Source organism: Hyalella azteca, unplaced genomic scaffold (genome assembly GCF_000764305.2).
Source record: "Hyalella azteca isolate HAZT.00-mixed unplaced genomic scaffold, Hazt_2.0.2 contig8153, whole genome shotgun sequence".
In the NCBI taxonomy this organism is placed as follows: Eukaryota; Metazoa; Arthropoda; class Malacostraca; order Amphipoda; family Hyalellidae; genus Hyalella; species Hyalella azteca.
In genome coordinates, this window is record NW_025938254.1 from 46,518 (window position 1) to 58,438 (window position 11,921).

Genomic DNA, 11,921 nt, shown 5'->3' on the forward strand with positions numbered 1-11,921 from the left:
GACGCGTGAGCTAGCGGAAATGCGTGAAATATCTAGCAGTAAATAGAGATGTGTTCCAGGAGTTATTCAACAAGTGGGCTATTACACAAAATTATCAATAGAAAATTAACAAATGAGCCGCAATTAGAATCAATTTAAAGATAACTAGTCATTATTTTAGACATCAGATACAAATTCTCAACAAAATGTGAATTTAAGCAAAATTGGTACAGTTATTCTCTAGCATAATTCCAACCCTAGTGAATAATAATAATTAATAAGTGCAGCAAAAGCACTGTTGATTCGAGAATCAAATGCTTTAGTAAATAATTAACGAAATGTTTCCATTGATATAATTTTTGAAGGAAAGTTTATCGGACAGTATACTTTACATTGGGCTTATGGTAAACAAAGATAGGGTAAAATTAACTTGAAGGTTTTTTTCGACCACGGAACATGTCGCGCACAAAACAAAATGACGCTGTCGTTATCACGAGTGAGTTCACTTAAAACTACAAGTTGCACTAGCCCTAAGACCCTAAAAATATGGACAGATAAATACACAAATATTTTGCTATGAGGCAAAGAATAAAATTAATCCACGTAAAATCAAACATTTCTTCTTCACAAATCACCAGAAAACTTGTGGCCTAGCCTCAACTCCGGTCACTACTGGCAGAACATCTAAAAAATAGCACGGAAATTTGTGATGATCTACTAACATTTATATTTTTCGCTTTACTTGGAATTAAAAAAAAAACAACGGTCATGTTCACTTTTAAAGCATCGAGCAGTAACGAAAGGAACCGTAATTCTCAGTAATTTAGACTCTAATCATAATTCGGGCCGAAATTTGACACGCACACACAAGCAATGCCAAGTATACAATCAAGTCGGAGGTAAAATTCCCTACGGGCCCAAAAGCTACAAATTGAATGAGTTACGTACATGGTTTGAAAAGTCAAGACATGGAGAGCGCGGACACTTATTAGCAGCGATGCGTTGGAATGATGATTAAGATTAGTTTATCAGTGCGATTTTGAAGACAGTACACAATACTACATCAAGGAACTTCAAAGTGTTCTAATACATTATATTAATTAAAATACATATTAACTTACAGCACTTGGGCATTAGTGCATTAGTAAATTTCCCCACTGTACAAATAGCTGCTATGAGAGATTTTTTTTTTGTGTTTGCATTCATACAGAATTTAAAGCTGCTCCGAGAACATCAGCTTAAAATTGACGTACGGTACCTAGCAGACTTGCCTCTCTAAATGAGAGTCAAGAGTTAAATTAGGAACGGAAATTGGTTGTAAACTTCATGACTCGAAGGGAAGAAAATAAAACATCCCCGAGGTTGACAAGGGCAGCTAGTCCCCCAATTTCATGACTACGGTTTCTTTAAAAGCGCACGAAGAGGCGAGTGATTGTTTATTTTAAATAGCTGCTCTTTTTATTCATTTTAAATAGCTTCAGTGCTCACTTCTTTTAAAAAATTTTTAATACTATACTACGAGGCTTAAGTGAATGTTATGGAACAGACTTTTCATTGACTATACAGCTATCCTTTCTATATGTATATAATTCATTTCCCTCACCTATCCGCCGTTCATAATTACATTACGTATTCTTTACAAGCTTAGTAGCTATAAATACCTAAAGATATTTTACGCCATTCGACACAATATTAGCCGTTGTTTCAATCATATTAGAAGTATCAGCCTTACATTTTATTTCTAGCACCACTAGCGCAGTTGACGGTCACTGATTTGCTGTCACCGACGGCACGAACGGTAGCGCTTTTGCGCTCAGAGGGTTCACCATGTTGATCACAATCAGCGCCGTGACGGTCAATCTGCTCGGCTCTGAAAGTCACTTCCGAATCCGAAACTCCATCCACGTGCAGTTCATGGAGTTGATTCTTACTCTTGTTAAAGTTGGGCTGGGTTGTGTAATGGATTGTTACTGAACCGTTGCCATTAGAAGATGAGAAAACTCTTTCTTCGCACGCGGCACCGTTTCGGTCAACGGAATTCCGCCTGCGACGAGACAGCTTGCCTAGCACATCAGGAGATGCAGGGAGTTGGTCTTGTGGCAGCAAAGGCTGACGCGAGCACACGTGTAACCCGCTGTAGCATGGATACAGTCGAGGTGCTTCCGCGTGATCGCAGTCATAACCATCAAAGGAATTATCAGAAAACGAAACATCCGCAGGATTAACATCGCCAGCTGCGTTAAATGTTGGCTGATGTGGACCACCGAGGAACGTGAACGATTCGTGTTGAACTGAGGATGGTGAACACGGGGGATATTTGTGATTATTTTGCTTAGACTCAGCCTGATGGCATCGTGCCAAAATAGGCTTGTTTGTGACGTTGCCCCGCATGCTACAGGGAGAACATTTTTGAGGAGCATCCCGCGGAGCAAACGAAGAAGCTGCGGCGCGGGAAGGTGAAGGAGGGGCGGCAGGAGACGAGCTCCTAACGCAGCTGGAGTCTGGTGTCTCCCGGGCGGCAGTTGCGGCTTCAAACTTCAGGACAGACTTTCTGTGAATCAGAAAAAATAATATAGGTACGTTTAGAAGTTACTAAAGACAACACTTCTAAAGAATCCAGTGTCTACAATGTTAAAGATGTACAATGAATTTTTCATTTTAACATCGAATATTAAAAAAATTATTACATTCAATTTTTTTTATACCGTTAACTGGGGTGACTTCGGCCGCCGGGTGACTTCGACCGCGTTTTTGATTTTGTTTTGCAAACAAAAGCGGGGTCATAAACGATGGCCAAAGCCACTCCGGCATTTCCGACCCCGTTTTTGTTTGCAAAACAAAATAAAAAACGCGGCCGAAGTCACCCCGGCGGCCGAAGTCACCTCAGTTGACGGTATATACAATTTTTTTTCTCAAAATTATTTATTCTGTCAATTGAATAAAGCATTGCCTCCGACTTCACACAAGTGTGCCAAATTTCAGATCATTGGACAGGTAAAAGTGTGTCAAACATCAGTTATAAGATTTGTAGCTGACAAAATTATTTTTTTTTAATTTTTTTAATATTGAAAAAAAAAATTAATAATTTATTTTGTTTGATTCATGCATTGCCTCCAACTTTACGCAAGTGTGCAAAATTTCAAATCATAGGATAAGTATAAGTGTGTTGAATTTCGATTATAAGATATGTAGCAGACAGACAAACAAGAAGTGAAGTTAAAGAGAAGTGTTGTAATGAACGTTAACTAACTTTAGAGATATTCTAATAATGGTCCGTGAAATTAACAATCTCATTAACCAACGATAACAAGTGATAAAAACAAGCTTATATAGTCATCATGACTGTTGAAAAGGTAATAATACTCACCGGACGCTCAATTTATTTTGTTCATTCTCATCTTCATCCGCATGTTCTTCATTGCCAATATTAGAATTGGCTGAAGACAAATCCAATCCTTCGTCTTGATTCGATGCACTACCACGAACCAAATCTACCTCAACCACTTCTCCCGTAATACTCTGGTTGTCAATAGTCGCCACAACGCCGCACGCGACGGAACTACGGGGCAAGGTAAGGTTCTCAGTATTTAACACTGTTGACTTGGAGTTTTGAATGACCTGATCATTCTCTGTGGATGGTCGAGTAAGCGTAGTGCGGACACCTTTGCTCCCTGAATGATCAGGTGCCACTGACAGCTGAACTCCTCCAGCGTCCGGAGGTTTGTGGTGTCGAGGCAGAGATCTGGTGCTGTGATCAGTGAGGTTTCGACGTTGTCTTTGAATTTGTTCCCTGTAAATTAGATGAATGTTAATATGGAAAATATTTCATGGTAAATAAAACATAGTTTGATTAAAAGATAACTCTCAATTACCACAGAGCCAAAAAAATGATAACCAATTTTAATTAATACATTTCCTAAATGTTATGAGGCCATGATTACATATTCTACTAATTATAAATAAGCATCGAAACCGTAATACTAGAAAAAAATCTTATTCATTCGTCAATCCTGATGTACTCAAACTGATTCTGAATTACATTACACACCATGTATATATTTTAAAATCAGTCTTGTCAAATAATTATCATATAAAGCAAACCTGGCCAGAACGAAGTTACACATACCTGAGCTCGGCAGAATTGGCGGCGGCAGGAAGAAGTTGCACGGCCAGAGGCCCCAGACTGGCAGGAGGTAAACCGCTCCCTCCCGCGCCGCCCTCTGAGTCTCGACGCGTAGCAAGGGCTGAGGGCGAGTCTCGAGACACTGCGTCGACCCGACGGTTCAAAGAGTTCACAGAAAACGCAGTGGCAGAACTTACAGGGTTTACAGCACGGTTATCGTTGAGCAGTTGAAGATTTGGAGGAGCTGGACCAGAGTATGAAGGAGGGGCTGACGAAGGCACCGATGATAGAGCCCTGTGAAACACAGCACTTACTTGTAAAATAGACATAACAGGAACCACAGCTTACTTGCGTCCTATGAATGCAAATGCTGATAATAAAACAAGAAAAAAAAATATTTGCATTCAGAACTGCCATAACAAGAACTAAAGCTCACTTGCGTCCTATAATGCAAACCTTGATAATAAAACACAAAACAAATTTCAGCTTTTGATGTCGTCAAATGATGCATACAAATTGGCATAAATTTATAATGTAAGGAAATCTCATGCAACTAACAAGAATCCTTAAGTTAGCTAACCCAGGTGCAAAAGCAGCAGATCTGGCAGCTCGCTGTGCATCTGCCTCAGTATATGGAGGAGGCGCGTCAATAATACAGGAGGGAGGTTTCCAGTGTGGTGACTGAAGGAACAGATGAGCCTGATCGTTGTTGTGCCAGTAGGCAGCAGGGTGACAGCAGGCAACATCTTGAGCATTCACGTATTGCTGAGCTGTGACAAAAAAAAATATAACTCAGTACTCACAGCAGTGAGTGACAGAGAGCGCATTTTCTCGTCGACGAAAACTTGAGGTCACGGACGGACGGACAGACGGACGGACGGACGGACATGGCGAGCACATTAGTGCATTTTTTCCATAAATGAGAAAATGCGCTAAAAACAGGTAGAAAAACTGAAAATACTTTTTATAACAGTTTTAGCACCACTTTTTTGTCATCAGTTAAAAATTGTTAACACCTTGTAGCAAGTATATGCATTCAATTGCAATGCTTGCTGATAATTGCAGCGTAAATATCAAAAGAACAATGTATCAGAAAACTTACAAAACATCAATAATTACATAGACAAGCAACACATAAATGACTCATTTTAATGTATTGAGAAGATATAATATACCTGTAATGCGACGTTGCCTGAGCCTATGAACCAAGAAAAGCAGAAGCACAAACGCCATGAGTGCCGTAAGAATAGCTGCGGCAAGTCTCATGCCCAGACTGTTCTCGCCATTCTCATGTATGTGCGGGATGATGCCATTTCCTCCGGAAGGATAATGAGTGCCATCAGGAAGTCTGCCTATAGGGTTGAGACCAGGTCGGTTTGGCAGCATGTCGTCCAGGCAGATGAAGTCGCAGCAAGTTGTGCCAACTCGGAAGGAAGTACAGTCCTGTATAAATAAGAGATTATACATGTGTGATTAGAAATAGCTGTTAGAAATAAAAGATCCTGCACCTATGCAAAAACTGAACCTTGTGCAATATATGGGCTCATTATGACCCATATGAACAATTTAGTCTTTAAACAAAGTAGTACCTAAGCAAGAAAAATAAAGCTAGAAATGTATAAAATCTGCATCTCCAATTTATATTCAAAGCAATTATTGTGAATGATATAAGCTTGATACAATTGAAAATCAGTAGACTTACAGGACGAGGTTGGCAAAGAACAGCTCGGCAAAATTTAGGACTGCCATCTTCACACTTGCATACAGTGCAGTAGTCAGGACCAGGAGTGTAGCTCATGCCTGGCTGAACTATCAACCCACTGACATCTGAGCAGTGCTTCAAGTCAGGTGCATCTGCTGCCAGCACACCATCACCTTAAACAGTGTAGAAGCATCAGTATTATCAAAAGTTCAAATGGTATAACATGAAAAAGCAACAACCACAAAAGAAAAGCTCATCAATTTTTAATAAGTTCATTGATGAAAACACTAACTGATGTGGCATCCTCATCATAATTCTATTCTCTATTCATCTCTATTCTATTCTAATTCTAATTCTATTCTAATTCTAGCTCTGTCATTATTATTTTTTCAGAAAATTATGGATAGAGAATAGGGGCCAAAAACATGCACACACAATTCTTGCTTCATAAATATTATGTTTTAATTATAGGATTTATGCTCAGGTAGCAGTGGGTACAATCAATTAAGTGAGTGAGGCTAAGAAACTTCTAACAGTGCTCTAATTTGCTAAATAAAATTGCAGAGAAAAAATAAAAAAAAATGAGAAACAAAATTTGAAAAACCGAATTTTTTCCAAGGTCAGAACTCACTTTTTGCCTGCATGGGAAGCCCCAATAAACAGCCAAAGCTCAAACTTATTGCAGCAATTGTTGGTAACTTCATGGTTTTAGGTTGGCTAAACTCTTCTTTTGTCAGCAAGTGATAGTGAATGACTTCACTGGTTCACAATTTTTAGGGTAAAAATTTGGATCAGTTGGTAGAGCACTTGCAAGCTGCAATTGTTGAACTTGCCATGGTGGACACGTGACCTGAAACAATAATTTTTATTTATCATTTATATACTATTTTCAAGATGGTAATTTAGGAACATTTTCATCTGAAGTTGGTAATTGTATTTCCAAGTGTGTAGCTGTTAGATTGCTCAATAGGAAAAAGAATATATATATATATGGTGAGACTGAGGCCAAGCTGTTAGAAGCTTATGGTCTCTTCTTAGTACATTCATGCCACTAATGAATTAGTAGCATCTGCAAACATGATGTCTTCCATTTCCAATCAACTGATATTTATTTTTAATGCAATAAAATTTAACATCTTATTAGTCTACTTATATTAACATCTGAATTTAACAACAAAACACAACTTGCACAAGAAAATATTTTGTATTGCATACAAACCATTATGAAAATAAATGCATTGTCTTTCAACAGAAAGGATGTACATTTTTTATTTCAGGAAAACATGTATAAATGGTCAACTTATATACCTGCAATTTTCAATAATTGCCCACAAAACAATCATTTTTATACATAATTTTAGGAAATTTCTGCCTGATATTTCAAATTGGAACTACTCTATTGGCAAGATTAAATGGCTTCTTGATTTACAATAGTTTACCAAACTCACTTTTGATTATTGAATTAAAGTTTTAAAACAGCAGCAAAAGAAATAATTTGAACATGATTTTGCAGAATTATTATAAGAGAAATTTAGCAATGGCCATTGAAATGGCCCAAATGATTAAATTTGTCTACAAACACAGGCATTTTATCTCATTTACAAGTGGTTTCTACCCAATTCATCAATTTGGGTGGCAGTGGGTGGTGAATCATGCATTATTGATGTTGATGGTATGGTTTCTCAAGGTTGGGGCAGCTTGTGAAAATAAGCTTGTGAAAATGGGCTTGTGAAAATGGGCTTGTAGCTACCTGGTGTAAAATACATATAACATTCAAGCAAGAACTAGTGCTTTTCAGCCATTTTTAGAGCCGCAAGATTTGCACTGAATGAATTGTCAACAATCTCATCAATCATAAGGAATAAAATTAAACAACTAGGCTGGCTGACTGGCTGGGAAACAGGGTGCAGAAAGTGGGTGAATATCAAAAGATATTAGCAACGCATCAGCAGCAAAATTTACACCTTCAAAAAATCTTGCCAACATATTCGAATTGAAATTATTGACTTTTAAAAATTACTTTGAAATTATTGCAATTATTGCAAATCTGCGAGACTGAACGCTCACACAGTAAGGTTTCCGGTACATTGGATGGATCAAGATGCAGTGACGCTTGTCTGGAAATCAGTTGTGATGCATAGTGCCAAAGTCAGAGCAGATGCACCCTGACACTTTGCTATTTAGTTGTTGGTTTTGGTTTACAGCTTGGACACTCTTGAAATGAATTTTTTCATGGCAGGCCTACCACGCATAATAAAAGCAGTCTTGAAAAAATTTAAAACAAATCTATTGCTAAACAATACGCTCCTGAAAGTATTGTTAGAAATTTTTTGTCCACTTCGATTTCAACTTCTGGCTATGTGCTAATTTCTAGCAGGTTTTTATGTGCTAGGTAATTTTTAGCAAGTGGACAACATTATTTCTTATAACAATGACAAGTTGGAATAGAACATTATTTCGAGGGTTTGAATTTAATTCTAAATATAAGCCATGAAAACAAATATTCCTTTCCCTATTTTATGTTTCTTATTTTCCTTCTCCCAACTTATCCAACATTCAATTGTTCAATGAATCCCAAAAAATCAATGCCATGCAAAATTATATACCGTACCACGCATATATTTGACCTGAAATATAATGCGTTTAATTTTGCTAATTATACATCAAGCCAGAAATCTGTGCAAAAAAGTATGAAAAATTATTTTTCTTTTTTCTATCCAATGTTACTGATTAATTTAATCAAATTTAGAGGTATTAATCCATTTTCTGATGAATAAATTTTCTGGTATTTTGCTGTTATTTTGAGCTAGACAATCTGGTATTCTTGGCAAGAAAAGGAGGATCAAAAGTGGACAAACTGTTTCAATTGTATAGTACCTCAGATTTGTTATAGAATTGTTTGGATGTCTCTTGTGTGATTGATATTTTACATTTTTCTTTTTTCCTCTTTATTTGCAACCTGTATTTGTTTAAAATTTTTCTCTTTATTTATAATGATCAAGTTTGAGTTAAGTATCAAGTTCACCAGTACTGTAGTACATATACCATATTTGGGGGTGGGACTCAAGGGCACAACGTAGGTATCACAGCTGGAAAGGATCCCCATTAACCAATCACAGCTGGAAAGCTGAAAGGGGCTAAAATCACAATTCAATCATCCAATCACAGCTGGAAAGCAATAGGATATGTACAGTATATAATTGACTAAAAGTGGAAGGTTCATGGCCTTTCCAAGCTTTCAGGTGCTGCTTCCCAATATGCTATGTGTACTGGTTAATTTATTATCACTCTAGAATTCCACACTTAGTGCAGTGAAGCTTGTTATTGCATTACACTTTTTGGTATTTGTGTGATAATAGATTATCAAATAAAAAGGTAAACATGAAGTTATGAACTGTTATTCATTTGTAAACAAAAAAAACTATTATTTTAGGCCCCAGGAAAGTAAAAGAAGAAGAATATGAGCGCACAATTTTTTTATGAATGGGGTCTAAACACGAGCTAGAGAAAAAATTAGATTGTCACCCTGTTGCAATGAGTAAGTGTTGCAGTGCATGGAGAGTAAGACATAGGTATATTATCAAAGTTGTAAGCAGCATTTTTTAATTAAAAATTACCCAGCGATGCATCTTGAAATGGCTGGTGACGCTTAGGGCTAAAAATCCATATCTAGGAGACGCTGCTTGCAATTTTTGTTATCCCCTTAACGGGAAAGATGCAGGACTTGACACAAATCACAATAACAACATAAAAAGTTGCACACTGGGCTGGGAAATTTCAAATTTATTGAAATTGATTAGTTTGGAGCCAGGGTCAAGAAAGTGGGTATAGATCTTGAGATCTTATCATCTTTGGTGATGCTTCAGCAGCAAAATTTATGCCTTCAGAAGATCTTGCCGACACATTTGGATTGAAATTATTGCATTTTAGATATTTGCCAGTCTTTGGCCAACTTTTTAGATAATAGTTGAAAATCTGAAAGACCACAAGTGCACACAGTAAGGTTTCCAGTACATTGGATGGATCAATATTCAGTGAAGCTTGTCTGGAAATCAGTTGTGATGAGTGTAAGTGTAGCGGTGGCGTGGGTGGCAGCATAAAGAGTACCGTAAAATGGGGTAACTTAGACCGGCGGGGATAAGTTACCCCAAGAGCTGGGGTAACAAAGACCACCACTTTTTTTGAAATTGCATAAAGACTATGAGAGGCAGGAGCCAGCAATTTATGGTGAGTGAAGCTAGAGTATAGACCTGTATTTTGCATGTTTCAATTCAAGTTTAATTTAGCTAGTAAAAAAAATGGCATCATTTATAAAAATAAAAGTGGTCTAAGTTACCCCATTTTACGGTAAGCCGTAAGGGATATACCATCAATGTTAGCAACATTTTCTTATAAAAAATTACCTGGCAACGCATCTTGAAAATGGCTGGTGACGTTTTGGGCTAAAAACCTATATCTTGGTGTCAAGTTAGTGATGCAGCTTGCAAATTCTGTACCCTGGGTTTGGAGTAGCAAGATTTTATTTATAAGTATGAAAATTCCAATCTAATTAGCAACTAGTAACTACTAACTAGCTTGCCAAGTTCAGTTGCAAGCATGCTATAGTTAATGCTTTCTTCTAGTTAGCAACTTAGCTGGTGCTAGCTATTGGCCATATCCGTTTTAAACTACTCTAATAAAATGCGTGAATTTACAGTTGTTGCCTCATTTGCCTGATATTTTAGTCAGTCTCTAGGAAATTAAGGAGAAGTGGAATCACTCTCAACAATTAGCAGTTTCAGAGTAGGACAATAGCATAGTTAAAATAAGTTAACTAGCAAGATCATGGCCAAATTGGACATGATTCACAAATCACAATTTCACATGAAGATGACACAATTTCACAGAGCCTGCGGAGACAGCCACGGGCTCAAATCTCATTGGATTGGAGTACGTAACATTTGCATTTGTAAGTCGTGGCCAAGGTAACCAGAGCAAAAAAAAATTCTTACGAAACATGAACTGTTATAAGTTCTACATTGAACAATACAGCTTACCCTTTTAACGAGCTAAGTCAGCAAGTGTGCTCACTGTCTGCATTTTGTTTACAAGCTAAAGGTTATTTACGTCGGATTGTTCTCATCTGTTACCATAAACTAAAGGAATGATCCTCGCCCAATAGAGGAAAAACGCTAGAAAAAAGCGTTTTCTCGCTAATTATTGTGATTTTTTACATGGAATGTTTAAATACAATTTGAAATTCGACAAGAAAACAAATTAACCTCGGAAAACTGACATTCTTCAGAAGGATAATATCTTGCTTTTTGAAACTTGTTAGTTTTGGTTAATTGGATAGTAGCCTGCTCTAAAATTCGAAAACTTCAACACGAGTCTTTCACCGTTTGCGGAGGCAAAAATTCAAAATAATTAAGCTCTAAGGTAACTTCAAATAACATTTTACCGCACACAAATGCGCAGCAATTTACCGCAAATTTTGCCAATATAATATTATATAAACATCCCACGGTAAATCGCGCAAACCAGAGCTGGTTCCGCAGCGTATAGGCTTCAACCTGTAGCATAATAAAATACTAGTCTTAGTAGGGTTAACCACAACTAAAAGGAGAAGTACATTGGCATTACGAGCAGGGGTTCCACTTCAAAACGCTCGCTAGCGTGTGAGTGAAAGTTCGCTGAAAATGTTCGGAGTAAGACTTCCTTGAATAAATATTAGGAAACAATCAACAATCGTCGCCTTTTATACGAATTTGATTACAGTTCTCTCTTTTTCTTAATAAAAATGAACTGTTGCCTTCCAAAAAAAACGTCTAAAATTTGTTCAGTTAACAACGAAAATTAACGTCTCGTACGGCCTGTGCACATAAGCCCCCAAACAAGACAATTTTAACAAGTTATCTTTTTGGTTGTCAGTATAAATATACATGTGTATTCCTATAGATTAACTACAGAAGTATTTTCATGTTTAAATCCATTCATTACTTTTAATTTCGTCGCTAAATTGAAAATAATTACATTTATAAGTGATGAAAACAATTCTGAATGCTTATCTGTTTCGAGAAAGCCAAATAGAATCCAATGTTCTGGAATACAGTATTGGTCCGTTGCAATTCAACTGCT

The 11,921-nt window shown here is 37.1% G+C and overlaps 1 protein-coding gene across 1 annotated transcript; it reads right to left on the minus strand.

Moving 5' to 3' along the window:
* Nucleotides 1-1,497: 1,497 nt before the first annotated feature.
* Nucleotides 1,498-10,920, minus strand: LOC108676009. Its single transcript, XM_018164054.2, has 8 exons — nucleotides 10,841-10,920; nucleotides 6,436-6,654; nucleotides 5,805-5,977; nucleotides 5,278-5,545; nucleotides 4,683-4,872; nucleotides 4,106-4,396; nucleotides 3,347-3,769; nucleotides 1,498-2,530 (listed from the first exon to the last, which is right to left on the minus strand). Exons 2-8 carry the CDS (start codon nucleotides 6,506-6,508, stop codon nucleotides 1,708-1,710), a joined length of 2,241 nt encoding a protein of 746 aa, XP_018019543.1. The 5' UTR covers nucleotides 6,509-6,654; nucleotides 10,841-10,920; the 3' UTR covers nucleotides 1,498-1,707.
* Nucleotides 10,921-11,921: the final 1,001 nt, after the last annotated feature.